The 27,497-nt window shown below is 39.0% G+C and overlaps 1 protein-coding gene across 5 annotated transcripts in view; it reads right to left on the bottom strand.

The window, feature by feature from the left end:
- CEP112 (centrosomal protein 112) overlaps positions 1–27,497 on the bottom strand; it is a 437,815-nt gene that overhangs the window by 328,183 nt on the left and 82,135 nt on the right. For all 5 annotated transcript variants that reach the window (XM_027625475.1, XM_027625473.2, XM_027625474.2 and 2 more), the window contains exons 9-12: positions 24,948–25,034; positions 22,458–22,557; positions 17,313–17,431; positions 11,003–11,146 (exon numbers count right to left, since the gene is read on the bottom strand). In XM_027625475.1, the coding sequence (XP_027481276.1) occupies positions 11,003–11,146; positions 17,313–17,431; positions 22,458–22,557; positions 24,948–25,034 (450 nt within the window). The remainder of the gene's footprint in view (positions 1–11,002; positions 11,147–17,312; positions 17,432–22,457; positions 22,558–24,947; positions 25,035–27,497) is intronic.

Here is a 27,497-nt window from a genome sequence, read left to right as displayed (position 1 = left end):
AGGCAGCCAGGACTTAAGGGGGCCAGAGAAAGAAACCTCAGAGAGATGAGTCAACTCTCTCCATAAGCTTTCACCTTTGAGGCATTCCCCAATCTTGGAGAGTGAGGATGAGGCAAGGCAATGAGAGCAGGGGGTGGCCTAGGAAGACAGAACTTGAGGAACCAAGATCCCTGAGAGAATGGGTGCACATAGGAGGGGGTTCCACTCAAGCAATTTTCTCCTCAAGGAATTTCCCAAATTCCTAATATTTATAGCACAGATGGCTAAGAAACCAAAAGAAAATACTCTGAAATGCAGACTAGAGTTTTCAGCAGTGTCACTGTACTTAGGAGTAAAAAACTGTAGATTATTCAAGGAGGAAGGCCCCTGGAAACATCAGAGACTTTCACCTCAAACTGTGTAGAAGGCCACACTAGGAGTGGGAGTGAATCAGAGGTAGACCAAGGACTGCAACCTGGCCTTGAGTCACCTCGGTCCCTGAATGGATCAAGGGGAGCTGTCTCCACACCAGACACCTCTTGTAGGTTAGGGTGGCACCGCTTTGGGGAAGACGACATCATCCAGAGCATTTACTATCTTTCATACACAATGTCTAGCATTCAATCAGAAAATACCAGGCACATCAAAAATTGGAATCAAGAGAAAAAAAAACAAAAAACAGAAATCGACATGCAGAATGGTCCAGATACTGAAATTTAAAAATCTATGAGGAATATGTTACATGACTCAAAATATATGAGGAATGTCTGCAAAATGAAATGATGATCAAATAGAAATGAGGGAATACTCCAAGAAAGCATGACCCATGCCTGGAGATCTTAGAAAATGTCATCAGAACATGGTTATACAAACTAAGTGGGATGCAAATAATCTGTTGCTTGGTTCAACAATAACATATATACAAGTTGTGACCAGCACATCTCTGAACCCAATCTGGCATGAAAGAATAAGCAGGAAAGTCTGGGCTAGGTGAAAAATTACACAAAACCACATTCACAGGAAGCAAATTATGACCGAGGTCAATTCAGAGAAATAAACAACAGTATGAGAAGACTTACAGCACCTGTAGAATAAAAAATGCAACAGAATTCACTCACATAGTGAGTTATTCATTCTATTATCACCCGGCATAGTAAGACAGTTATTCATTTTATTATTTTTTAATTTATTATTATTTCATTTTTATAATGTATTTTTAAGGCATTTTCCTAACACTCATGGTGTCTTACATAAAATAGACCCAAAGTAAGTAAAATAAATTTAAGGGAAAACATACAGATGTATATTGAAATACCTTAAGGACAACAATATTTAGGCAAAGTAACCTTTTTAAAACTGAATACAAAGAAGTGAGAGGATAAAAAATAAGAGAAGGCTCAAAATGGGATAAAAAGATGTTCAGGAAAAAAGATGCTGTTGAATCATTACTTTGCAGGCTGTGACAGACAGTGTAGAGGGGAATTCCAGGTAGAGAACAACAAGATCAAGGAAGAAACAAGTAACTGTACAGTTAATGACAAAGAGATTACCTTGTGTGCAAAGAATACCTTCCCACATCGTGAACTCAAAGGTGGCACTCGGAAGATGAGGCTGGAGTTCTTGAATGGGCATGGCTTATAAGCAGAAGTTATAACAGGCATCAGATTAGTAATTAAAGTTCTCGATCATGGGCAAATGGGACAAACTGCATTTGTGGGGTATGGAACAAGAGGAGACAGGGAGAGCAACTAGCAGGTTACTAGAAGCCTCTTGGAATGAGGCAACAATGGCCTGAACTCAAGTGGTAGCTGTGGAAACAGAAGGGAAGTGCGAAGATCCAAGAAAATTTTTGGAGTAGTAAATAGTATGATTAAGTAAAATACCGAGTAAAGGAGATGACAAGTGGCAAGAATTATAAATCTTCCAGGCTCAAAATCTAATATGCCAAGAGAATTATAGCACATTGAGAATTAAGGAAAAGCTCAGCAAAGAGTATTATTTTGGTAGGAAATAAAGACATGATTTTCAAGAAGTTACATATTAGGAAATTATACAATATCCAATGGGCCTTCGGTTATGCAACTGATAGAATAAGACATAAGGACTGGAGATACAGATGTTGGAATTTTACATACAAACATTTGAATCCTATAGGAGCTAAAAATTAGAAAGGGTTAGTAACTCAGCAACTATTTAGAGTGGAAAAAGATTGATATATTTTATCTTATTACATAAATTTATTGAAATATGACAAAATGATATACAAATCTTAAGTATACATTTTAATAACTCTTTACAAATTGAAAATACCCATGAGCCACTACCAGATGTAAACACTACCAGCCGTTCTGAAGCCTTATTCGTCATCCTCTCCACAAAGGCAACCACTACTCTTTCATCACAAAAAAATTAACTTTGGCTTTGTTGAGCTTCCTATAAATGGAATCATAGAGTACTCTTTTGGGTCAGGCTTCATCATGCATATTGTATGACTGAGAGATTCATCCATGTCATGGGGTATAGCAGTAATTAAAACTTTTTCATTGCTATATATAGTCCCTTGTATGAATATACATAAAATAAAACAATGGATAAAATAATATCCATTTTATTGATGGATTATTTTCAGTGTCTGGCTATTAAAAATGTTGTTATGAACACTTTCATAAATATTTTATGGTAGATATGTATGCACTGATTTGTTTTGGCTATACGTCCTATAGTGAATTTGCAAATGATTTGAGTCACAATTGATTTGAAAACTATGCCCATGCAAAACTCTGTAAGTGAATACTTAACAACAGCTCTATTCATCACTGCCAAAAAACTGGACATAAACAAGATATCCTTCAATAGATAAATGAATAAACAAACTATGGTACATCCATATAACTGAATGTTATTCATCAATAAAAAGAAATGAGTTTTTAAGCCACAAAAACATGAAGAATCCTTAAATGTACAATTGCTTAGTGAAAGAAACCAGTCTGAAAAGGATGCATACTGTATGATTCCAATTATATGACATTCTGAAAAAGACAAAACTAGGCAAACAGTTAAAAAGATCAGTGGTTCCCAGGGATTCTAGAGAGAGGGGTAAGGGATGAATAGAGTAAAGCACAGGTGGTTTTTTAGAACAGTGAAAATATGTCTGACACTATAATGATGGATACATGAGAAGATGCATTTGTCAAAGCACACGGAATTTTAAAGCACAAAAAATGAGCCCTATATTATGCAAATTTAAAAAATCATTTAGGAATTGGGGGGAATCTCAGGAAGAAATGCAGACTGTGACAAGAGAATCTAGTTATATTACATATACATAAAAAAACTCACTGAAGGGATGGGGGAAAAGTGATGGCCTAAGCAATTTTAAAATGAGTGGAGTCTGGAAGGCCAAAAGCAAAAAGTAACTGCTTATAAGCACTGTACTCAAAGTTGGTTCCCATGGGGGTATGGATTAATAACTCTGATACTGGTATACATGTATATGGGAATGGAACAACTAAGTAACAATGAAGAAGGACGGTGGAAGCCAAGTTTCCACTGTTAGATTAAGAATTTACAGATACACAATGGGAAAAAGCTAGAACAATCCATGTGGTAATTCATTTCAGTTACAGACATCACTAAGAAATTATGTTTAGATAGATGATTACATATAGAAATATTTATAAAAAGGCATATATACACAGGTAAGTATATGCACAAACACTCCCTTGCTCCATCAGGTAAAAGGGCATAAAAGAAAAGATACCCCAACAATACTGAGCAGACCTAGGACACAGGTCTTGGTTTCTAATACCTTCTCCATTGTATCCACATTGATGGGGGTATGTCAAAGGGGCACAGGAGCCCACTGAAAGATCTCCCAATGGCCAAAGCTGGAACAATTTGAGCAAAAAAATAAGGAATATTGGATTATAACCCAGAATATAAAATAAATAATATCCCAAGTCCATACCGATATAAATGATTCAATAAATGAATAAATGAGAAAGAAGAGACAAATCTCCCATGCAGAAAAACTTCAATTTATATAGATACTCCATCCTCAAGTATGGAGAGCATAACTCCCTACTTCTTAAGCACAGGCTGCACATAGTAACTTTCTTCCAAAGAGGACAGTATGGAAAGGTGGGGAGTAACTTCATGGTGAAAACCCTAACAAACACTGTCTCAGCCAGGTGATCAAGGTTAATCTCAAAAGTGATGTCACTGGGCGCCTGGGTGGCTCAGTTGGTTAAGCATCCGACTCTTGATTTCAGCTCGGGTCGTGATCTCAGGGTTGTGAGATAGAACCCAGCATCGGGCTCTGTGCTCAGCAAGGAGGCTGCTTGTCCCTCTCCCTCCCCTCACTTGCACATGCTTTCACTCTCTCTCAAATAAATAAAATCTTTTTTTAAAAAAGTGATGCCATTAATTTCACATACCACTGATATGATGAAAATAGCATTGCACCTATGGGATCCTACTGCCTCAACCCAGAACTCCAGTCTAATAGTAAGAAAAACATGAGAGAGGGGTGCCTGGATGGCTCAGTCATTAAGCGTCTGCCTTCGACTCAGGTCATGATCCCAGGATCCTGGGATCAAGCCCCGCATCAGGCTCCCTGCTCGGCGCGAAGCCTGCTTCTCCCTCTCCCACTCCCCCTGCTTGTGTTCCCTCTCTCGCTGTCTCTCTGTCAAATAAATAAATAAATAAATTCTTTAAAAAAAGAAAGAAAAACATGAGACAAAATCCAATAGAGAAGCATCCTACAACATGCCTGACCCCCATTCCTCAAGACTGTCAGGATCATGAAAAACAAGGAAAGCCTGACAAACTGTCACAACCAAGAGTAAACTAGAGAGACGTAACAACTAAATGTAATGTTATGTCCTGCATGAGATCCTGGACAACAGGACATCACATAAAAATTAAGGAAAACTGAATAAACTATGGAGTTTAGTTAATAATAATGTATTACTACTGATTCATTTGTTGTAACAAGTGGGCCAAAATAACGTAAGATGTTGATAAAGGAAATTGGGTAAGGGGTATATGGAAACTGTGTACTATCTTGTCAAATTTTCTATAAATCTAATACTGTTTTTTTTAAAATAAAAACTACTTTTTTTAAATGGTCATTTAATTCAAAATGATGAACTGGTGTTATCTGGGGGTTTCTTTATAATTATGAGGCTGAGAGAAGAAATGCTGGTGGTGACTACAAAATGACAAATTCCAGCCATCTCAGAGAGGAGATGAGTTGCTCCATGAATTATCACATGTCCCTACTAACAACAGTTAACAAATGGCTAACAAAACTCTCAGGTGTCTAAGGCCCTTTGATACTTTTTAAGGTTGGGGTTCTTAAACTTGATACAGGTCCATGAACACAATTCAGAGTGTCAGGAAATTAGAGTGGAGAAGAAATCTCATCTTAATTTTCACCACCCTAATTGACCTTCAGCATTTCCCTTCATCTAAGAATATAGTCAACAAACCAAGGTAGTATTTAGCAATACCTACGACTAACAGAAATCACAGATATTTTTATAGTCCATCATAGTTTGGGATAATCACTAAATATTGTTTATCTTCATTCTTATTCAATAAATTACAATGGTTACCAGGCCCACTGGTAAATCTTGATATTTATTGCATTAGTTTAGAAACATATGTATTACTTTACTATGACTTTGATTTATTAATATTTCGATAACTATAACTCAATAAAACTTCTTCTCTCTGTAATCTTAATATTTTATTAAACTTCAAAAGTATTTTTCTGAGAAGGACTACATAGACTTCACAAGATTGCCAGTGGGATCCATGATACAGAAAAAGGTAAAGAATTCCACTAACAGAGCCTAAAATCGCAACAAAGCCATCCACTAAGACTTCAGCGTGTCTAAGCATTGATATGAATAGAGCTCTATATTTTACAGCTGTCACCTCCCCAAGCATCTAATAATTTTGCTATAACTTTCATATTTATAAGTTCTAACATATTGTTTTAAAAACTCAGTTTACATGTTTTTATTATGAATTTCAGACAAGAAAATCCTTGCCAATACCAAAAGATGTAAGTCTAATAATCTATACAAGTATCTGCTTACAACAAATGGCAATGAAACAAAACAAGACTCAAAAAAAAAAAAAAAAAAAGAAGGAAAGAAAGAAAGAAAAAGCCTGAAAGAACAACAAAACCAAGAAACTAATTCTCAGTGACAGTCTCATCTTTCATCTTAAGCCATGCCTTGAACTCTACCTTATTTAATTATTAAATCAGGAGCTGCTCAGCAAGATCTGTCTAGTTTTGATGATTCTTAAATTCAATCCTGCTGACAGACTCTGTTCATTTTTCTCTATATTTACTGTTACCTAATGACAAGGTCTGAATGCTAATTTTTAACTTCAAATTTCATTAAAAATGGAATGAAGTTTCTTTGACAACGACCACTTGGCTCCAAAGCATCACTTTTCTTTACATCCCAAATGTATAAAAATTAAAAATTCCACTGTGAAAGATCTTGCTCTTATATTATTTAATTAATAAAATATAACTCTGTAGTCAACATTTTAGGCAATCAAGTTTCAACTTTAAAATTATTATGTTTAATTCATGTTTGTAAAAATTTAGGATGTTGAGATGGCAAAAATGTATTTCAGATATAAATTTCGTGTTCGTTCATGGATGTTGGATACATCATTATATTAATTATCCAGAAAATAAATTCTTGAATTTTTTTTTTTACCCCAATAAACCTGATCCACCCCTAGTCTTCTGCACTGTACTTAACAGCATCATCATTTGCTGGCTGATACCTATGTCCAAGCCAGCCCCTCTCTTACCTAAACTACAATAATAGCTTCCTCACTGGTCTCCCTGCTCCCATTCTTGGTCCCTCACACTTTTTTCTCTGCCCAGGGCCAGAGAGACATGTTTAAAATATTAGAAGGAATCACTTCCATGTGCTCAATCCATTAAAAAATTCAATACAAATATACTAAAAATTCACTGAATTGCACACTTTAAAATAATTTTGCAATATTTAAGTTATACCTCAGTAAAGCGGTTTTTTTAAAAAAAAGAATCAATTACAATGGTCTACACAGCTTTCTCTGATTTGTGCCCTAACTTCTTTTCCTACCACACCCCCTTCTGCTCCCAGTGCTAGGTCTATAACTGTCCCCTTGCTGTTCTCTGAACTTGCCCAACACATCCCAGTGTTAGGATCTTTGCACTGGCTATTCCTTCTGCCCGAAATGCTGTTCCCATATTATCACATGGATTCCTCCAATACTTCCTTGGGTCCCTTTGTGAATGCCCCACCTTCAGAAAGACTTTCCGTGGGGCGCCTGGGTGGCTCGGTCATTGGGGGTCTGCCTTCGGCTTGGGTCATGGTCCCAGGGTCCTGGGATCCGGCCCCGCGTCAGGCTCCCTACTCGGCGAGAAGCCTGCTTCTCCCTCTCCCACTCCCCCTGCTGGTGTTCCCTCTCGCGCTGTGTCTCTCTCTGTCAAATAAATAAAACCTTTAACAAAAAAAAGAAAAAAGAAAAAAAAAGAAAGACTTTCCGAGACTGCCTTACCTGTGGTAGCAACCTCCTCCCCTCGATCCTCTCACACCAGAGCAGCTCAGCCTTTTTTTCCTTTTAATTATTGCTCCCTTAATTAAGGAAGCTTTTTAGTTATTTTTTCTTTTAGTTGTTCCTCACCATGAAATTTTAATACCCCAGACTTGCTGTACATAAACTGTGCCCACTGGAAGGTCACAAACCACTCTAATATCTAAAATTTCTTTTATCCCAACAACCAATGGATATCCCCTTGAGGACAAAATCACCTCCATTTACAAGGCAGGTCTTAAACTGAATTCTTTTTCATCAGAACACTTATCACCACTGGACAGTTATACTTCTTTATTGGCTGTCACCTGCACAAAAATGTGAGCATTATGGACAAGGACTTTTTGGTCACCACTATGGCTCCAGTACCCAGTATGATGCCTGGCATGTTTTTATAATAGACTACATATGTCTCTTGGGTTTACTATGCTTTAAACAGGGAGGGGGGCTGACCCTCAGGGGGTAGAGGGCCCTGGAGACTGTTGTTGTTGAGCTGTAGGAGCTCCTTACATATTCTGGATGTCAATCCCTTCCCACGTATGTGATTTGCAAATACATTCGCTCTGCTTGAAAAAAGAAGGAAACAAGAGGAGGAGCAGGAGGCCACCAGCAAATGAAAATACTGGATATGAAAAAGTATAGTAGCTAAATAAAAGGTGGAATAGACACAATAAGCAGAAGGAAACCTACTAAAGAATTAATTGGTGAGAGTAAGAGCAGAACGGAAAACCATCCCAGGAGCAGAGAACAGAAAGGACATACAAAGAGGCAGAAAGCATAAAATAAAACCTAAGCCATAGGAACAACAGATCTTTTTGGAGGAACAATGGAAATAAATTTCTCTGAACACAGATTTTTTTTTAATTACGTTCAGTTAGCCACTGTATAGTACATCGTTAGTTTCTGATGTAGTGTTCAATGATTCATCAGTTATATGTAACACCCAGTGTGAACACAGATTTAAAGGGCTCAAATAATGCCCAAAAATCCACACCTAGGGACATCAAAGTGACATTTAACATTTATAAAAGTCAAAAATATTTGCTGAAGTTCAAAACTGCTCATATCTTCTATACTTAAAAACCATTTTAGGCCATACTTCTAATGTTTTTTAGTGTTGTTCTATTGTCTTCTGATATCAAATACTGAGTTGAGGAAATCTGATGCAAGCTTAACACTTTCCCCTTTTAAATGACCCGAGTTTTTGATGTTTTTCCTTTATTGGGGGTGAGGGTTGTGGAAAGAGTTTCAATCTGGCCGTTCAAAGGATTCTAAAGAGCCTCAAGGACTCCCCGGGACGGGCTCACCATACTTTAAGAACTGCTGTGGCATGAAATATCTTCAGAAAATAACCTCAAGTCTTCTGCTAAGATCCCAGGCTTCATAAAGGGGGTGGGAGAGGGGATAGGAAGATGTGGTTGTTTTTGGTTGTTAATTTTATCATTAAAAAAGTTTTATTATGGGACATTTCAAACATACACGAAAGTAAAAGGAAGAGTATGATAAACCCACTTGTGTTCAGCACCCAAAGTCAACATCTAGCTGCTTCTTAAACAAACTTTCTAGGAATCCAGTGTGTTGAAGCACCACCTGCACCTCCTCTTCCAGCGGTGACTGGTGCTGACAAGTCCTGAGCCTCCAGGAGAACCCCTGGTATCATCCAGTTTGCTTGTAGATTTCCTCAGTGCTGATTTAGGGTTCCGCTTTCTTGAACTGGTCAGTTTCAATTCACCCATTGCCTTTCCAACTCCAAAAATATTATTACTTCCATTATGCTCTTTGTCCTTCTGGGTTTACACCTTTTTCTTTATCCCTTTACTATCGTTTTTGTGGGAGGGGATGGAGGCCAACACAATCTTCAACCGGCCATCTTTAAGCAAATGTTGATTAACTTCTTGAATTGATCATTTTCTCATTTATGTCTCTCTTGATTATCATTCTTGTATGTTACATTTTCAAAGATAATATTTAAAAATTATCTATTGAGCACTTATTATATAACTTAATTTATGTATATTAATTTATTAAAAGTTTCCAACAAGGACGCCTGGGTGGCTCAGTTGGTTAAGCGTCTGCCTTCAGCTCAGGTTGTGATCCTGAGGTCCCAGGATGGAGCCCCGCATCGGCTCCCTGCTTCTCCCTCTACCTCTGCCCCTCCCCCCGCACTCTCTCTCTGTCTCTTGTGCCCTCTCTCTTACATAAATAAATAAAATCTTAAAAAAAAATTTCCAACAACATCTAGTACACTGTACTACTGTTGTCCTATCTAACAGATGAGGAAAATTAACATGTGAAGAACTCACATGGCACTCAAGTTAGTAAGCTGGGATTTGAACCCAAAACCCTAAAGCCCAAGTTCCAAGTCACTGTGGATCCTGCTTCCCATTTCTTTAACTCTGCGAGATAGTCTGTAGAACTGGTCTAGGGGTCTCCAAGACAAGCCAGAGAAACCGACTCTTGTTCAAATTCCACAGCTTTAAATTCAAGGAAGGCCAGGGCCCAGCCAGGTTGGCCTGGGTGGACTGTCAGTGGAAAATGAGAACTGTGTTCATGCCTAGGACACAAGGCTCTACCATTCTATAAGGTCATATCGTATACAGGAACAAGACTGATGAGGTGTACTTGCCTCAGATGTGAGGAGTCCTGTCCATGTACCCATGAGCCTACCTTTTTCAGCCTTATGTATTTTAGGAAGTCAGCTAACCTTCTCAAAGGCTGAAGATGCTCACTCTCTCAGACCTATCCTCCGCAACCAGGTGCTCCCTGAGGTGGCTCTTGAGGGGAATCCTTCATCTTTCCTTAGAGAAAGTGACTGGTCTCTCTGCTGTGTACTCTGGTGACCTCCTTCTGCATCCTCTCAGGAAAAGAACTTTTGGAGTTTACCCATGTGATATCTGGGTCTGGTCCCTCAATCAAGTTGAAATGAAACGGAAGGAAGGAAGGAAGGAAGGAAGGAAGGAAGGAAGGAAGGAAGGAAGAAAGGAAAGAAGGAAGGAACGAAGGAACGAAGGAAGGAACAAAGGAAAGGAAAGGAAAGGAAAGGAAAGGAAAGGAAAGGAAAGGAAAGGAAAGGAAAGGAAAGGAAAGGAAAGGAAAGGAAAGGAGGGAGGGTCTCTAGACTGAAAGTCAGTAAAAACAACAACAACAAGAAAAAAGATTTGTAAAGGCTTCTGGGGGTTAAGAAGAAAAACAGTGGCACTGAAAAATCCAGAGTGAAATCCCACAGCAGACTTCAAGAGACTGTCCATTGTTGCATATAATCCTGTATCAAGTCAGAAGGTAAAATGTTTTTTCTAAATTCTATAACACATTTATTTATGCACTGCACACACTGAGGAACCATGGAGTCATGGAGATTAATAAGACAGTTACTAGAAACGGCAAGAAAAGGAAAAAAAAGACTCACCGTGGACTGTGTCTGGGCCATGTATTCACCCTCCATTTTATTCAGACGCACGTTTGTGTCCTCAAGCAACTCTTGAATATTTTCTGTGTGCCGCTTTTGAAGATCAAACTTTTCCTTTTCCATTTCTGCGACAGCATTGTGGAGCTACACAGTGAATTCAAGAAGTGACTCTTTCACTATTATTATAGAAGAGGCTACTCTGCAATTCAGAAAAAATTGTTTTCCTATATTTCTCTATCTATTTGGTGACCTGAACAATAAAAGATATAAAACTCATAAATAAACATTCCAAGTAAAGAGATTATATAAAGCATGATTAAGAAACAATTTTTTTCAGGGCGCCTGGGTGGCTTAGTTGGTTAAACATCCAACTCTTGATTTCGGCTCAGGTCATGATCTCGGGTTCATGAGATACAGACCTGCATCGGGCTCCATGCTCAGTGGGAAGTCTGATTGAAATCCGCTCTCTCCCTCTCCCACTGCCCCTAACCCCACTCTCGCTCTTTAAAATAAACAAGTAAATCTTAAAAAAGAAAAAGAAACAATTTTTCTTGACTTCCCTGAGCTGAAAATTTTAATGAATAAACAAATATTAAAGGGAATTATCCACCTCAGGTAGAAACAGTAAATAAATCAGACAGATAACACAATGCCTTGGCTGAACAACACTAGTACTTGCCTGAAATCAGGAAACAGAAATATTTAGAATATTGTTATTTACTAGGAATATTATCTCACTGTCGGGATTTTCATCTCGTTTGCACAAAAGTAGTGTTAAAAATGCTTTCCCCTTCACCCTAACCCCTGACAAGTAACTATTTATACCCATTCCATAATCTATACAAAAGTAGATTTAAAGATGGCATTTACAAATCAAATAGGGAAAGAGTTTGCTAAGTAGAAATGTATCCTACATGTCCTCCTGTATACTGGTCTTTTTAAGATTACGTATCCACTGTTTAAATGGATGAAGCACCAAAATATCTATTTAACTAAGGTAAGGAAAACATGGTTCAGTGGATAGCTGCCAAAGGGAATTAAAAATCTGCTCCCAGCCTGGGGACAGTCCTTCACTTATCTTAATGGGAGTGAAATTCTAACTCCTATCCCCACACCTAACCCCAGGCTCACTCAGTTGGTGGGGAGGGAAAAAGTCCAGAAGGTTTTAAAAGATTTGATTTCCCATTCATGAATAGGAGAGACAAGGATACAACACATGCATAGAGATTCTGATTTGACTAGGAAGATACTGAACTAACAGGGAAAACCCTGAGACATGGTGGGAACTCGAGACAGGATGTGCGCAGTAGTTGTGCTCATTATTAGCAAGGGCCCCAAGAACTTTTCTCATTTCTAGCTGAACAGGAAAAGTGGGGATGGCCCAGTATTAGCTACACAAAAGAAGACTCTAGGGTTTCACAAATTTCACATATGCAGTTTGAGCTATTTTTGAGTGGTACCCAAAAATCCCTGATATGCTGGGTTTATATTTTTGCCAAAGTCTGTTTTAAACTGGTGTTACATTTGATATTCAGAAGTCAGTCACTTAGTTGGCCCATGAATGTGGCCAAGCCCACAGCACCTAAATTTCAGTGCTGTCGACTGACCTATGTAGTAACTCTGACAAAGTGATCGAAAGGTCACTTAGAATTTTGTGGTTTTACTCATGTTGTAGTGGTTTATGTTTGTGGTCTCCCAGAGGTCCTAGGACATATGCCTACTGAATGCTGCAAATCTACTACATCTAGTAGTCCACTAGTACATCGTGGTTTCTTGGGTGCATCCCACAATTGATTTACAAGGGAACTGTGCCTGTTGAAGCCAGAGGAATGTCTGCAAGTCAGCCCAAGTTATCTCATCCAGGGAACTTAGTTAAGACTGCAAGGGTAAACATGATCCTGGCAGAAAAACGTATGCTCTAATTTGGCAGACATGTCTGAGGATCAAGCAGGTGTATGTAGTCTAATAATCTGACTGGAGATGACTAATACTAAAGTATTCATCCGGAAATTTTATTAGTATCTACCACGTACCAGGCACAATACATCACTGAGAGCTTTCCCAGACCTAGAAATGAATTGGGGTCCAGGTAACTTGGTCTGGGAGGCTTTAAAGGGCAAACATTCCCCTGAGGGATAAGCTGTTTTAGCAGCAGGTATTATTTGTCATGCTCTGAAGTAGAGATCTTGCTGGGATTTATTAAGCCATCGGGAAGCCACCAGGGCCCTGATAATGAGGAGATCTACCCATTTTTTTAGCCAGGGTTTGGCAATGGGTACGGGGGATGCAGAAGACCTTCCCAGCATCCTACATATGGGTCTTGCACCTGGACATTTGACCATGTAGTTGCCTCATGCTAGAAGGGATGCAGAGAAACCAGGAATCTGTCTAAATAGATGGAGATGTACTGGAAAAGCCCACAGGTTAGTGGTGCAGCCACTCTGGAAAACAGGCAGTTCCTTGAAATGTTAAACACAGAATCACCATATAACCCAGAGATTTCACTCCTAGGGGTACACCTGTGAAATAACAGAAAATACTGTTCCTGGAACAGAGCTAAAATCCCTGTAATTTCCTAAGAGCACTAGAAGCATCTTTTGTTCTAATATTTGGTCTTTGACCCTGGTTCCTGGCCTAGAGCTCCTAAATCCCTTAGAATTTCCTGGGTGATAGGAGTGTGTGTTGTTCTAATGAGGTGACTTTGGATGGGCTCTTGGATAGCTTCAGGATGGGGCTGGTGACCCAGATGGTCAAGCCACACGATTAGAAGCTTATAACTTTCAGCCCCATTTCCCCATCCTCTAGGAAGGGGAGAGTGGCTAAAGATTAAGTTTACCATTGCTCCTGCCTGCGTAATAAGGCCTACCCAAAAGTTTAGGGCTTGGAGAGATTCTGGGTTGGTGAACACATGGAGGTACTCAGGGAGTGATGTGCCAGGAGAGGGTGCGGAAACTCTGTGCCCCTTCCCACATACCTCGCCCGGTGTATCTTTTTGTCTGGTTATTTATCAGCATCTACTATTATACCCTTTATAATAAAACAGTAAATGTAAGTAATGTTTCCCTAAGTTCTGTGAGCTATTCCAGCAAATCATAGAGCCCAAGAAGGGTTTCATGTTATTCCTATTTATAGCAGCTTGGTAAGAAGTACAGGTAACAACCTGGGACTTTTGATTGACATCTGAAGTGGGGGCAGTCTGGTGGGATTTAGCCCCTACCTTGTAAGATCTGACACTAACTCTAGGCAAAGAGTGTCAAATTTAGTTGAGTTATAGGACATCCAGTTGGCATCCAAGAAAATTGCTTGATGTGTAGAAAACCCACATATCTGGAGTCAGAAGTATTACGAGTGTATGAGTGAAGGAAAATATAGACAGTGTTTTTCCCCATACAATAGCCAAGAGAAATGAAAACATATGGCCACACAAAAACTCATGCACAAATTTTCACAGCAGCATTATTCATGATATCCAAATAATGGAATCAATTCAAATGCCCATCAACTGACAAATGGATAAACAAAATGTGGCATGTCCATTCAATGGATTATTCAGTTCTAATGCTGACTGAACTCCTGATTTATGCCACAACATGATGAAACTTAAGAACATGGTAAGTGAGAGAAGTCAGTCACAAAATGCCACATAGGTGTGTGATTCTACAGGCAAAACTCTAGAGACAGAAAGTGGATTAGTGGTTGCAAGAGGCTGGAGGAAAGGGAAACAGGAAGTGATTGCCAATGGGTTTCTCTCTGGGATGACAGAAATGTCCTAGAAATTAGATAGTGATGACGGTCATGCAATTTTGTAAATATAATGAAAACCACTGCACTGTACACACACTTTAAAAGGATGAGCTTTGGTGGGCCTGGGTGGCTCAGTGGTTAAGCGTCTGCCTTCGGCTCAGGTCATGATCCCCGGGTCCTGGGATGGAGCCCCGCATTGGGCTCCCTGCTTGGTGGAGAGCCTGCTTCTCCCTCGCCCATTCGCCCTGCTTGTGTTCCCTCTTTTGCTATCTCTCTCTGTCAAATAAATAAAAATAAATAAATAAATAAATAAAAGGATGAACTTTATGGTGTGTGAATCATACTCAATGTTTTTAAAGGCCCACAGATTAGAAATAGCATGGTAGAGTCAAATAACTGGGAAAGTTCTGTGAAGCCAGTCCAAAAGTACAAGTGTAGGGTTGTGACAGAAGGGGAGGCTTGCGAGATCCAGAGTATCGGTCATGAAGAGCCCTGTCAATTTCCTACTGGGAAGGCACTGGAGTGCTTTAAACATGGTGGTGAGAGAAACCAGATGTGTGTTAGAAAGACCATCGGTGTGGTGTATTGTGGGGCATGGACTAAAGAGGGGCAGAGAGTCCAGTTACAGCAAACCTAGGAAGGGGCGATGGTCTCTGGAACTAGGGAGGGGACAGTGGTGAATAACAAAACAAGTAGAGTGAACAAAACAACTTGGCAAGTGATTGGATATGAGAGATGAGGCACAAAGAAAAGCCTAAGCAGCTAGGCAGACAGCAATACCACAGGGAACACGGAATAAGGGAAAACCCCTAGGAGGAGACTTTGTGTAGCAACAAAGGAAGAAGATGGGGTTTGGCGAGAACAATGGGATTTAGATCAAGGAGAGATCTTAAGTAGGTAGTTGTATAGCGGACCTGGAGTGAGAGATGTTGGATGGAGGTTTCTATTAGGGATACTATGGAGTACATGTACACATATGCAGGCACACACACACCATACATACCCACGTGCATGCACATACATGCACACACGTGCACACTCACACCACCTGTCCATATAGATGCTTAATGATTTTCTAATGAATGACTGCATACATTACAAAATAATTTAGTATCAAGGGTGCCTGGGTGGCTCAGTCGTTAAGCGTCTGCCTTTGGCTCAGGTCATGATCCCAGGGTCCTGGGATCGAGCCCCACATCAGGCTCCCTGCTCCACGGGAAGCCTGCTTCTCCCTCTCCCACTCCCCCTGCTTGTGTTCCTGCTCTCTCTATGTCTCTCTCTGTCAAATAAATAAATAAAATCTTTAAAATATATATATATATAACAAAGTAATTTAGTATCAAAAAATTATCATCTGCTTATTAATTTTTGGTACCTATCTTGCTTGCACCAGGTTTTCACCTCAGATTTACATGCAATTGTACTTCATAAAAAAGAACTTCAATGCATTCATAAAAAAAAAACTCTGCAGTGCATTCATACCCACTAATTACTGTGCAGCTGTAAGAAAGATTTGTTCACCCAACTGAAGGAATAAAATGTACCCTCGTACATAGTAGAAGGCAGAAGACTTTTCTCTTCCAAGAAGACTTGGCAATTTAAACTGAAAAATAAGGAACTAGGGAATCAGACAAAGGGAGGAAGGGGACCAGCTATGTATGCAATGTACCTGCAACAAACACAAAAATATGCCAAATTTATAGAAAAGATAAAACCAAAATGTGAGAAAGAGGGAAAAAGAACACACAAATTGACAAAATAAGACCAGAAAAGAGCTGACTCTCCACACCCTGATGTATCTGCAGTGCACTCCCCAGACTCGTCCTAAAGCTGCCGTCACCAGGACATATTACAGACCCACAGTGTCTGCTTGGAAAGGCATTTGTAACTTTCAGCAAAATATTCTGAACCCAGACTATAATTGAGAGAATATGAGTTAACAATATCTTTATGACAGAATACAAGTGACATACTTTATTTTAAACACATATTGTAATTTGAACTAATGGCTTAAGGGCTTAAGTGAAGTACTATACAACTACATTGCTCTTGGCACTGCTAATTTATATGAAAATATTTTTCTTAATTAAATTAAATGCTCCTCCAAGAATAACCCATCCACTACTGATTTGGTTTATATCAAAAACAAGTTTATACTATAAATATTGTGTTATCTGAAATTTCAGAAAAGAAATGATCCAATGGCCTAAATCCAAAATTAAAAAGGTAAAATCTCCAAAAATTATCCTACTACTTTTTCCCTACTAATTGATCTTAAAAGCTATAGGCTATGACAAAAAATTCAGAACATGAAATTCAAGAGTTAGTCAAAAGTAAGTTTTCTAAGTGAAAACTACTTTATAAACCATTAGACTTCTAAAAGAAAATATACCAAAACATGAACAATAACTATATCTAGACAGTTGGTCTTGAATTTTAAGTTATTTTGTTTTATTTTTTTCATACTTTTCTGTCTATTCTGTGAGCATCCATTATTTTTATAATAAAATATTTTATTCTGAAGCATAAACCTTTGTATTTTCCATCACAATTTTATGATGCTTACCTTTTTTTCCCAATCATTATTCAGAGATTCTGTACTCTGTTCACATATCTTTTTTAGCTCTGTAATCTGGTTTTCTTTGGTCTCTCTGATAACTTGACAGTCACGTATAAGGGCCTGAACTGTCAAAAATGATGAAAACATAGTTAAGCCAATTCTAGCTACCTCATAAGAGTCTGATGACAAAAAATATGGTTCACCAGTTAACAGATAGTTCCATTTTTCTGCAAGTCTTCTCAATTGTCTAAAGTATCTCTTATTCCTTCCTTTCTCCATTTCTGCCACCACAGCCCTGGTTGAGTCCATTATTACTCACTCTCTAGACAATTTTAACAGTGTGCTGGCCTTCGTATCATTCCCTTCCGGTGGGCCCTCCACTGCTCTGAAGAGGCCTTTCTACGGTGAAAATCCAGCCCTATTACTGCCAGACTTGAAATCTTTCTACAGCTTCCCTCACCTAAAAGGTAAAAGCCAAAAATCTCTAATATGGAAAACAACTCATCATGATCTGACTGCTTCCTGGCCATATCTCTCACCACTTCCATATTTTTAACCTTGTACTGTAAACACACCAACCTATCTGCAGCTTCCTGAGGCCATATTCTTTCATCTATTCACGGCCTAACTGATCATTTATTATGCGGAATGCCTGTCCCTCCCTTGTTGAAAAACCGCTACTTATCCTTGGTCTCAATTCGAGTTTCACCTTCTTTATGACCCATTCACCAACCAGATTTCTCCCCTTGGAGGGGCAGAAAGCAACTCCTCCTCATTCCCAGGGAACCTCATCTATTTCTCCAATAAATCACTTATTACTTTATATGTTATAATGGCTTACTTGCTTATCTCCTGAGGAGAAAGATATTTCAACTTTTTATCTACAGGGCATAACAAACACTGCCACACAGGCAAGTACTCAAAAAGATGTGTCCTGGATACGTAGATGGAGGAACTCATCATTTCAATATATGATCACTCCTAGATACGTTAAAATCATTGCCAAGGTTTATGTTACTGAAACAAAATAGACTTTAAATATATAAAACATTTCCCTTATAAATCATTTAAATTTCTATCTTCCTTTTTTAAGGAACTGTTGCTGATTTAAGTGAAAATTTGTTTAATATATCATGTAAAATAAATTCTGGAGGGTAAAATAAATTCAGTTGTACGTTTGCTTGAACGTACTATTTTCCTAGCTTACTGAATATGTTCTTCTTCACTTTCTTGAAGATTGCAAAATTTTCATAAACATTTACATAGAAACTTCTTTCACTCATGTATTTCAACTATGCAACACAGGAGGGGAAAAGGCGAAGAATCCAAGTTAACCTAATACTAGTTTTTAGCATCTACAACATTTTACTTCACAATCCCAAAATTAAAACTAAGATCTGTTTGCAATTCAAAAAGCCTTAGGAAATATTATTTTTAAACCTTAGGCATGTTTAAATTGCCTGGTTTGAATCAGGGTAAGAAACGAAAACCTAGAAAAAAATTTTAAATATTTTTGTAGCCACTGATATTTGGCAAAAGAACCTGAACAAATTTCTAATTACTTTCACCAACATTTAAGGCTGGAAATAAACCTAAAAATATCTATTTCATTAGTTAACTTATATATGTAATTGCCACCCTAAATTTCAAGGGCATTACCACTCTCTCAGATACATTCAGGCTTGGTGGTTTGGGAGAGAGCCAGGAAGGTCCATATGGAAACCCTAAACAGAAAGCTCTCCCATCGCTTATATCTTACCATTCACCACATCCTCCAAAATGTCTTCTTCCCTTCCACTCTCACCAGCCTCCTCGCCCCCCGCCATCATTCAGGTATTCCGGGTCCTTACCACCTCACATGTAAAGTTACCAAAGCATGGAAGCAGAACATCCTTGAGTTGGAAGGGACTTTATATCTTATTTATTCCAACCTCACCATTTTATAATGAGTAAGCCATGGCCCAGAAACTTCCTGACGTCCTATAGCAGACATTGAACACCAGGGCTGAGATTAGAGCCCGTGTTTCTAAGTGGAATGCACTCTTGCTCTCTCTCTCTTTCTCTCACTCTCCCTCACTCTCTCTCTCCTCATGCTGCCTCTGTTATAACAGACTAGAAACCAGCCTCACTTTGTTTGGCACACCCACCGTTACCAGGCTACTTCTCCTAAAACATGAGGTCCTAAGGCTCACCTCTCAAAGATCTTCTCTGACTCCCCAGCATCTACGGGATAAACTTGAAACTTCTAAGTCTGAAATTCAAGGTCATGCTTAAGTCAGGACAAGTCCTGTGTCTAGTCCTTTGCAATCCTTCTCCTAATGCACGGGACCATCCCCTCCAGCCCAGCGGTTCTGCAGCATCCTTGCTACACCTGACGACACAGCATTCCTATCCCTGTACCTGGAACTCTTCTCTCGAACTAATCAAATCTTACAAAACTTTTAAAGTTCCTTTCTCCAAAACATATTTTCATCAACACTCACTCTCTGCCTACCTGTTGCATTTCAATGTTTAACCTACAGTCGTAGTCAATTTTACACTTGATTATATGCTTTCTTTTCCTTTGTAATGGAAGTGGAAATGGGGAATACTTTTTAAAGGTTTGTTCTGTCAATCACGATACCAGCATATACCACAAGGCTTAAAGTAGATACTTAATGCAATGAATTTTATTAGACCAAAAGGAGTAATTTCCCTAGACTTCCCTGTGAAAGCCAGTAAGCTCTAATCTATAACCCACCCAGGGCAGCTCCAGTCCAATAAGGAGCGAGAATTAGGAAGAAGGAGGAACAGTGACAGACTCATTCAACTCCTTAACCAAACCAACCACCACTGCCACCACCATCACCCATACATACACATACCCACACACACACACACACACACACACCACACACACCGTACATACACGTACCTACACACACACACACACACACCACACACACCGTACATACACGTACCTACACACACACACACACACCACACACACCGTACATACACGTACCTACACACACACACACACCACACACACCACACACACACCACACACACCGTACATACACGTACCTACACACACACACACACACCACACACACCGTACATACACGTACCTACACACACACACACACCACACACACCGTACATACACGTACCTACACACACACCCCACACACCCCGTACGTACACGTGCCTACACACACACACACACCCCACACCCCGTACGTACATGTGCCTACACACACACACACACCACACACCCTGTACATACACGTGCCTACACACACACAAACCCCACACCCCGTACGTACACGTACACACACACACACACCACACACCCCGTACATACACGTGCCTATGCGCACACACACACCACACACCCCGTACGTACACGTGCCAACACGCACACACACACCCCATACACCCCGTACGTACACATGCCTACACACACACACACCCCACACACCCCGTACATACACGTACCTACACACACACACACACCCCACACCCCGTACGTACACGTACCTATGCACACACACCCCACATCCCGTACGTACATGTACATACACACACACACACCTCACACCCCGTACGTACACGTACATACACACACACACCACACACCCCGTACGTACACGTGCCTACACACACACACACACACACACCCCACACCCCGTACGTACACGTGCCTATGCAGACACACCACACACCCCGTACATACACGTGCCTACGCACACACACACACCACACACCCCGTTCATACACGTGCCTACACACACACACCCCCCACACCCCGTACATACACGTACATACACACACACCACACACCCCGTACATACACATGCCTACACACACACACACACCCCGTACATACACATTCCTATGCACACACACACCTCACACCCCATACGTACACATCCCTACACACACACACACCTCACACCCCATACATACACGTACACACACCACACACCTCGTACGTACACGTGCCTACACACACACACACACACACACACACCCCACACCCCGTATGTACACGTGCCCACACACACACATCCCACACACCCAGTACGTACACATACCTACACACATCCCACACACCCCGTACGTGCCTACACACACACACCCCCACACACCCCGTACGTACACGTACCTACACACACACACCCCACACACACTGTATGTACACGTACCTACGCACACACACACCCCACACCCCGTACGTACATGTACATACACACACACACCACACACCCCACACCCCCTACGTACACGTGCCTACGCACACACACACCATACACCCCATACATATACGTGCCTACATGCACACACACACACCACACACCCCGTTCATACATGTGCCTACACACACACACCACACACCCCATATGTACACGTACATACACACACACACCCCACACCCCGTACATACACGTACCTATGCACACACACACACCCCACACCCCGTACATACATGTACATACACACACACACCACACATCCCATACATGTGCCTACACACACATACACCCCACACCCCATACGTACACATGCCTACACAAACACACACCACACACCCTGTACATACACGTGCCTACACACACACACCACACACCCCATACATACACGTGCCTATGCACACACACACACCACACACCCCGTACATACACATACATACACACACCACATACCCCCCCCACACACACACCACCTGCACATCCACACCAATACACACACACACCACATATCCCACACATACATACCCCATATACCCCATACACACTCATACACACAAACACACCATACACACCCAAATATACACATACCACACACCCCATACATACACATACATACACACACACCACATACCCCCCACACACCACCTACACATACACACCATACACACACACACACCACATACCCCATACCCCCCCACACGCATACCACATACCCCATACGCACACACACACCATACACACGTATCACACCACACACTTCATACACACACACACAGAGTTTTTTCTCAGTTGTATGAAAGCCCACACAAACATCCCCATGCCATGTTAAAAGGTCAAAAATAAAATTTTACTTTATACAGCCCCTAAAATAAAATGGAAATGTTTTTAAAAAATTAAGGTAACCATACAACATCACCTTTTTTTTCAAGTTTTCTAATAGTCTCCTCCATCTCATTTTGTTTCTTTTTGTATAAAGTTTTCAATTCTTCTATTTCATTATTCTTTCTTTCTAAAATCTGCAAATGAATTTAAAATGTTTTAGTAAACTACTTTTTATACATAACTTTCTTAAACAAGCACAATATTTTTGCAAATCTCTCAGCTAATCCCATAAATGGTTTCCCAAAAAAAGATGTAAAAATTGTATTTTAGTGCACTGAGAATATATCAAATATACTAGAATAATTGATTACTGAAAGAAATATGTTATCAGCTTCCAGTTTTCATATATTAAGTTTTGAGAATATAAATAATAAATTAGGTGATTCCCTAAAATACAATTCAGAGATTAAAGGGTCATAAAGTAGCAGAGAGAAGCCATCAGGAAATCGGCATGTTGGAGCAGCACAATCCACCCCCCCCCCTGCACTGGGACAGAACAACTTTAGATGAGTGGTCCCTGGATCCTCCCTCCCTCTGGTGTCCTTTCTTTTTCATGCACAATAACAAGAATCCCGACACATGGGAAGATGAGCTGTATTAGGCTTCTTTTATATCTAGTTCTGCTATTATGAATCAAAAAAATCAGTTCAAAATAAGTCAAAAATTGCATGAATATTTTACATCATTAATTGCATTGTGCCAGAAGTTTTAAATGAATTGTTTTATAAGATTTAATCATAATTTTATACTCCTAAATACATCTGTACACACATGCACAAAAAAGAAGGAAAAAAAAGGAAGAGAAAGGAAAACCTGGAGAAATAACCAAAATGTAGTAGCCAGCAAGCAGGACCAAAACTGTGCTAACAAAGGGGAAAAAAGAAAACCGAACTGAGGCAGGAGTATGAATACCCACTTTTCTTACAGTTGGAGTATATTTCCTATACACCCAAATTCAGCTTAAAAAAAAAAATGGCAGGGGGCATTATTCACCACCGTCTAACCAACTTTTTCTTAGTGCTTTTATTACCAGCATTTTACTTTACCTTTCATGGTTTTAGTTCCACCTCTAAGAATGATTGGTAAATAAGAAAAGGAGCTAGTTTGATTCTAATGTTCATAAAGAAGCAAAAAAGGAAAAAGAATGTATGTAAAAAGGTATAACACTAATTTTGTTCCTTCCCAATTCCTGACACTTAGAAAATGCCATCTAAGCAACAAACTGATGAATATACTTTCCAAATCGGGCATAAGGTCAAGGATTTTATTTATATTTTACCTGGCTGGTTTCAAACTAGTTGCATTGCTTTCTTTTTTCATGCAGAATTTATGTTAAAAGAGGAATTCCTGGAAAGAATTTTATTATTAAATGCTTTTCTTAGAATAGATTTTTGTAACGGACATACCGAGAAGCCTATTTCAAATTCTATTACTGTGATTTTTCCAAATATGTTTTTATACTTATTTATCTTATACATCAATAGATTCTATTTCATTTGGATATATATTATATTAAAATTACATTACTAAATCTCTAACATATTTGTGAGAGAGAGCTGTTTTTATCTAACCAATTTAAGCTAAGGTAAAATTCTAGTAAGAGCAGAAAGTAATACTGGCGTTTAAAATGTGAATAGGAAAGAAGAAAGAAAAAGGAAAAGAATTCAATATTTTTTCTCTTTCTAATTTTCAATCAGTGGTTTCTTTCTTGTTGCTTTTAAAGAAAATGAGCCAAATAGGCACCTGACTAAATATTAATATATTTTCAGCTTTTAAGAAAGCTTGGGTATGTGATGTGTGGCCTCAAGTCCCTGCCACCATCTCTGTCACTCAGTTTTGGGAGGCTTTGCCATGAAACAGAAAATGCCAAGTTTCTATTTGGATTAACCTTCATGTATTAATATATATAAAAATACCACTCAGCTTTTTAAATCAATACTAAAATACACTAATCATTCAAATTCCATGTGGGATAATAATAAATTAATTATTGGTGCTGTGCCCATTAAGAAGAAAAATAAGTTTTCTTTAAAAAAGCAAACTGAAACATTAAAAGGCATAAATCCAATGAGCTAGTAAACAAAGAAGCCTATATTCCATGCTACCGTCATGATGCACGCAGTCTATACCAAACAGAACTAAATCCAAAAGTTCCTTTTCCAATTAAAAAGAAAATTTTAATTTCCAGAAACCCAAAAGAATATCAGACTATCAGACTAAAAGAAACGCTAGTGTTTACAACTGATCTCTTACTTCAGCTTTCACGAAAGGTCATGGTAGAATGCAGATTACGGACTATAAGAAGGCCAGCCTTCAAACAACAGAGGAAGAACTAAAAGGCAGTTGAAACTATAAGGATATTTACGTAGACACATTTGTTTAGAAGATGAAGTTTAAAGATCAACTTTGGCCAAATTATTAATTTAGCAAAATCCATTTATAGCACAGACTGTTATAAGTACATAAATAAGTGGACGGTGGGACGATGGTTACAAGACCTAGAATATTCTGGCAGATACCCTACCTTCTGAACGTCGGCATCATGTTTCTGCTGCAGTTTAAGCTTCTCCTCATGACATTTAGCTTCCAGCATTTTTGTTTTTATGTCCAACTTCAAGAAAAACATTTTAAAGGTGTTATTAACATACTTTTCCCTTTGGCAAAAGCACACAAATTAAAATAATACCCGATGTGACAGTATCATTTTCCACTTTTTTCTTATGGCCACTGGTCTAGCAATCACATCATCTTACCAAAACTTTGGTTACATTCTTTGATTACTACCAAGCTAACTTTCAAATAAATTTCACTGGACAGGCAAAACAGAGACTACTAAACACAGATTCAGCAGTTATCCCCACCCCACTCCACCCTCAAAAGAAGTCCTCTTAAATTTATATTTTGCTAAATCCAATGGTAGTTTAGCCTTTGTTTACTATTTCTGAGCCTCTATTCAACCTTTTTACTTTTTTTCTCAAATCTACATGCTCATTAAAACTACTCTTATTTACCTACATACTTAAATATGACAATTTGAGAGTGGATGTCCACAATTATGGCATACTACTGATAATCACACATTTCTCTTAACAGATTTTCCAGTTCTGTGTCCTGGAATCATAGACCCTGACTACTTCAAGGAAGTAACTTGATCTCCTTTCGAGCATTCATTAACAATTCCTATCCTTATCAAACCAACACCTACTGTACCAGTGTTCTGAGAGAAGCCAGACAAAATGTAGCCAATCCTTGTTGATAATAATGGGCACATCTCAGAATTAAAAGAATAACAGTGACAGGTTTTAAAATGAACAACATGAAATTGATTATCTCAAATGTGAAAGTGTTTGACCACCTGATTCCTTACCCTTTGAAAGAGTATATACATTGGAGGCTGACAGACCTCATTTCTATTTCGAATTCGAATCCCACTACATTAACTGTTGTGACTTTGGGCATGTCACCATTTTGAGATTTTATTTCCTCTCCTGCTAGTTAAGATTAATTACCCTTACCTCAATGAGCTGTGAAGCTTATCTTCAATGATATCACTTAAGTAACTATACTCGGGACAATGCTTGGCACAAAGCAGGTGCTCAAAAAAATTAGTCTACAACCTTCAGGAAAATTTTCTTTTAAAATATTACAAATGTACTGTCAAAATACTCTCTTGAAAATTTCTGAAATACACTTTATATTTTTCAATTGCTGTTTCAAAAAAGTAATGAATCTGAACTTAAGATAAACAGGCATTATCAAATCAACATAGTAAAATAAAATCTAAAACTTTCACAAACCAAAGTTAACACAATCTCATGATCTTTTAAACACTGAGTGGTGGAGAGGAAAGCAGTCATCCATTTACTACACTCAAGGAAAAACTTGTCAACGTTTCCATTCTTTTGCCTCTAACTCCCTTTGTTACTTCTTCCTCATTTTAGCAGAAAGGGGGCCGGGTGGTCTAAGTCCATGTGAAGATCCTCAACAGAAGCATTTTAGGAGTCTATTAAAAAGTAATCAAACTCAAAAAAGCAACATAAGCAGGCTGGGCAGACATGGGAGACACGGTTCATTGCCATATCTTTCCCTAACACTTTCGAGAGAATTTGTCATACCCTCGGCTTCTGAGAGCCAGCCCTAAATGCCATGGATCTCTGTTGCCATAACCCAACCCACCTCCTCCCATCCATTCCACTTCAATCTTGGTTGACCAGATTAGGAATAAACACCTGACACGTGCTTAACCAATCCATTAGTCAGAGAATAATCATTCCGATGCTCTCTCTCAAGAATCTGAACTAGGACAGCAAGTTAGTGACTCTGAGGACCAAACAAGTCCTAGAGGGGCAGCAACTGAGAGAAAGCAGATGAATCCATTATACAGAAGAGAGCAGGGCACATACGCCAACATAGCAAAGACTAGAACCACAGAGCGTCTGAAATTCGAAGTAAGCAAGCTCAGGCTCCAACAGTGTCCGTGACAGTAGGAGTACCTGAATTCGAAGGGTTTTTGCATTCCTTTTCATTTCAGGGAAATTTGATGGATCTCTGTTCTTGCAACCATAGAGATATATCTAAATTTGAGTTTTCTGCTATAAAAAATTTTCACTTTGGTATAATATTAAACTTAAAGAAAAGTTGCAATAATAGTACAAGGAGCTCCCATATACCCTTTACCCAGATTCGCAAACTGTTTATATTTTGCCTGATGTGCTTTATCATTTCTTATACCTATATCTATTCATAGACATAAATAAAATTATTTTCTGAACCCTTTGTGAGAAAGCTAGAGACATCATGCTCCTTTGTCCTTAAAAAATTCAGTGTGTATTTCCTTAAAACAAAGATGCTATCTCCTATAACCACAGTCATTATCAAAATCAGAAAATGTAATAGAACACAATAATATTACTTAATGCACAGTCTATAATCAAGTTTTATCAATTATCACAATAATGCCATTAGTAGGTATTTTTTTCCCAGTCCAAGATCCAATTCAAGATCACGCATTACCCTTAGGTATCGTATCAACTGTATCTCCTAGGACAGCCTTTCTTTGTGTTTCTTGACCTTG

Source organism: Zalophus californianus, chromosome 16, assembly GCF_009762305.2.
Source record: "Zalophus californianus isolate mZalCal1 chromosome 16, mZalCal1.pri.v2, whole genome shotgun sequence".
In the NCBI taxonomy this organism is placed as follows: Eukaryota; Metazoa; Chordata; class Mammalia; order Carnivora; family Otariidae; genus Zalophus; species Zalophus californianus.
This window is presented reverse-complemented; position numbering and strand designations above follow the sequence as displayed.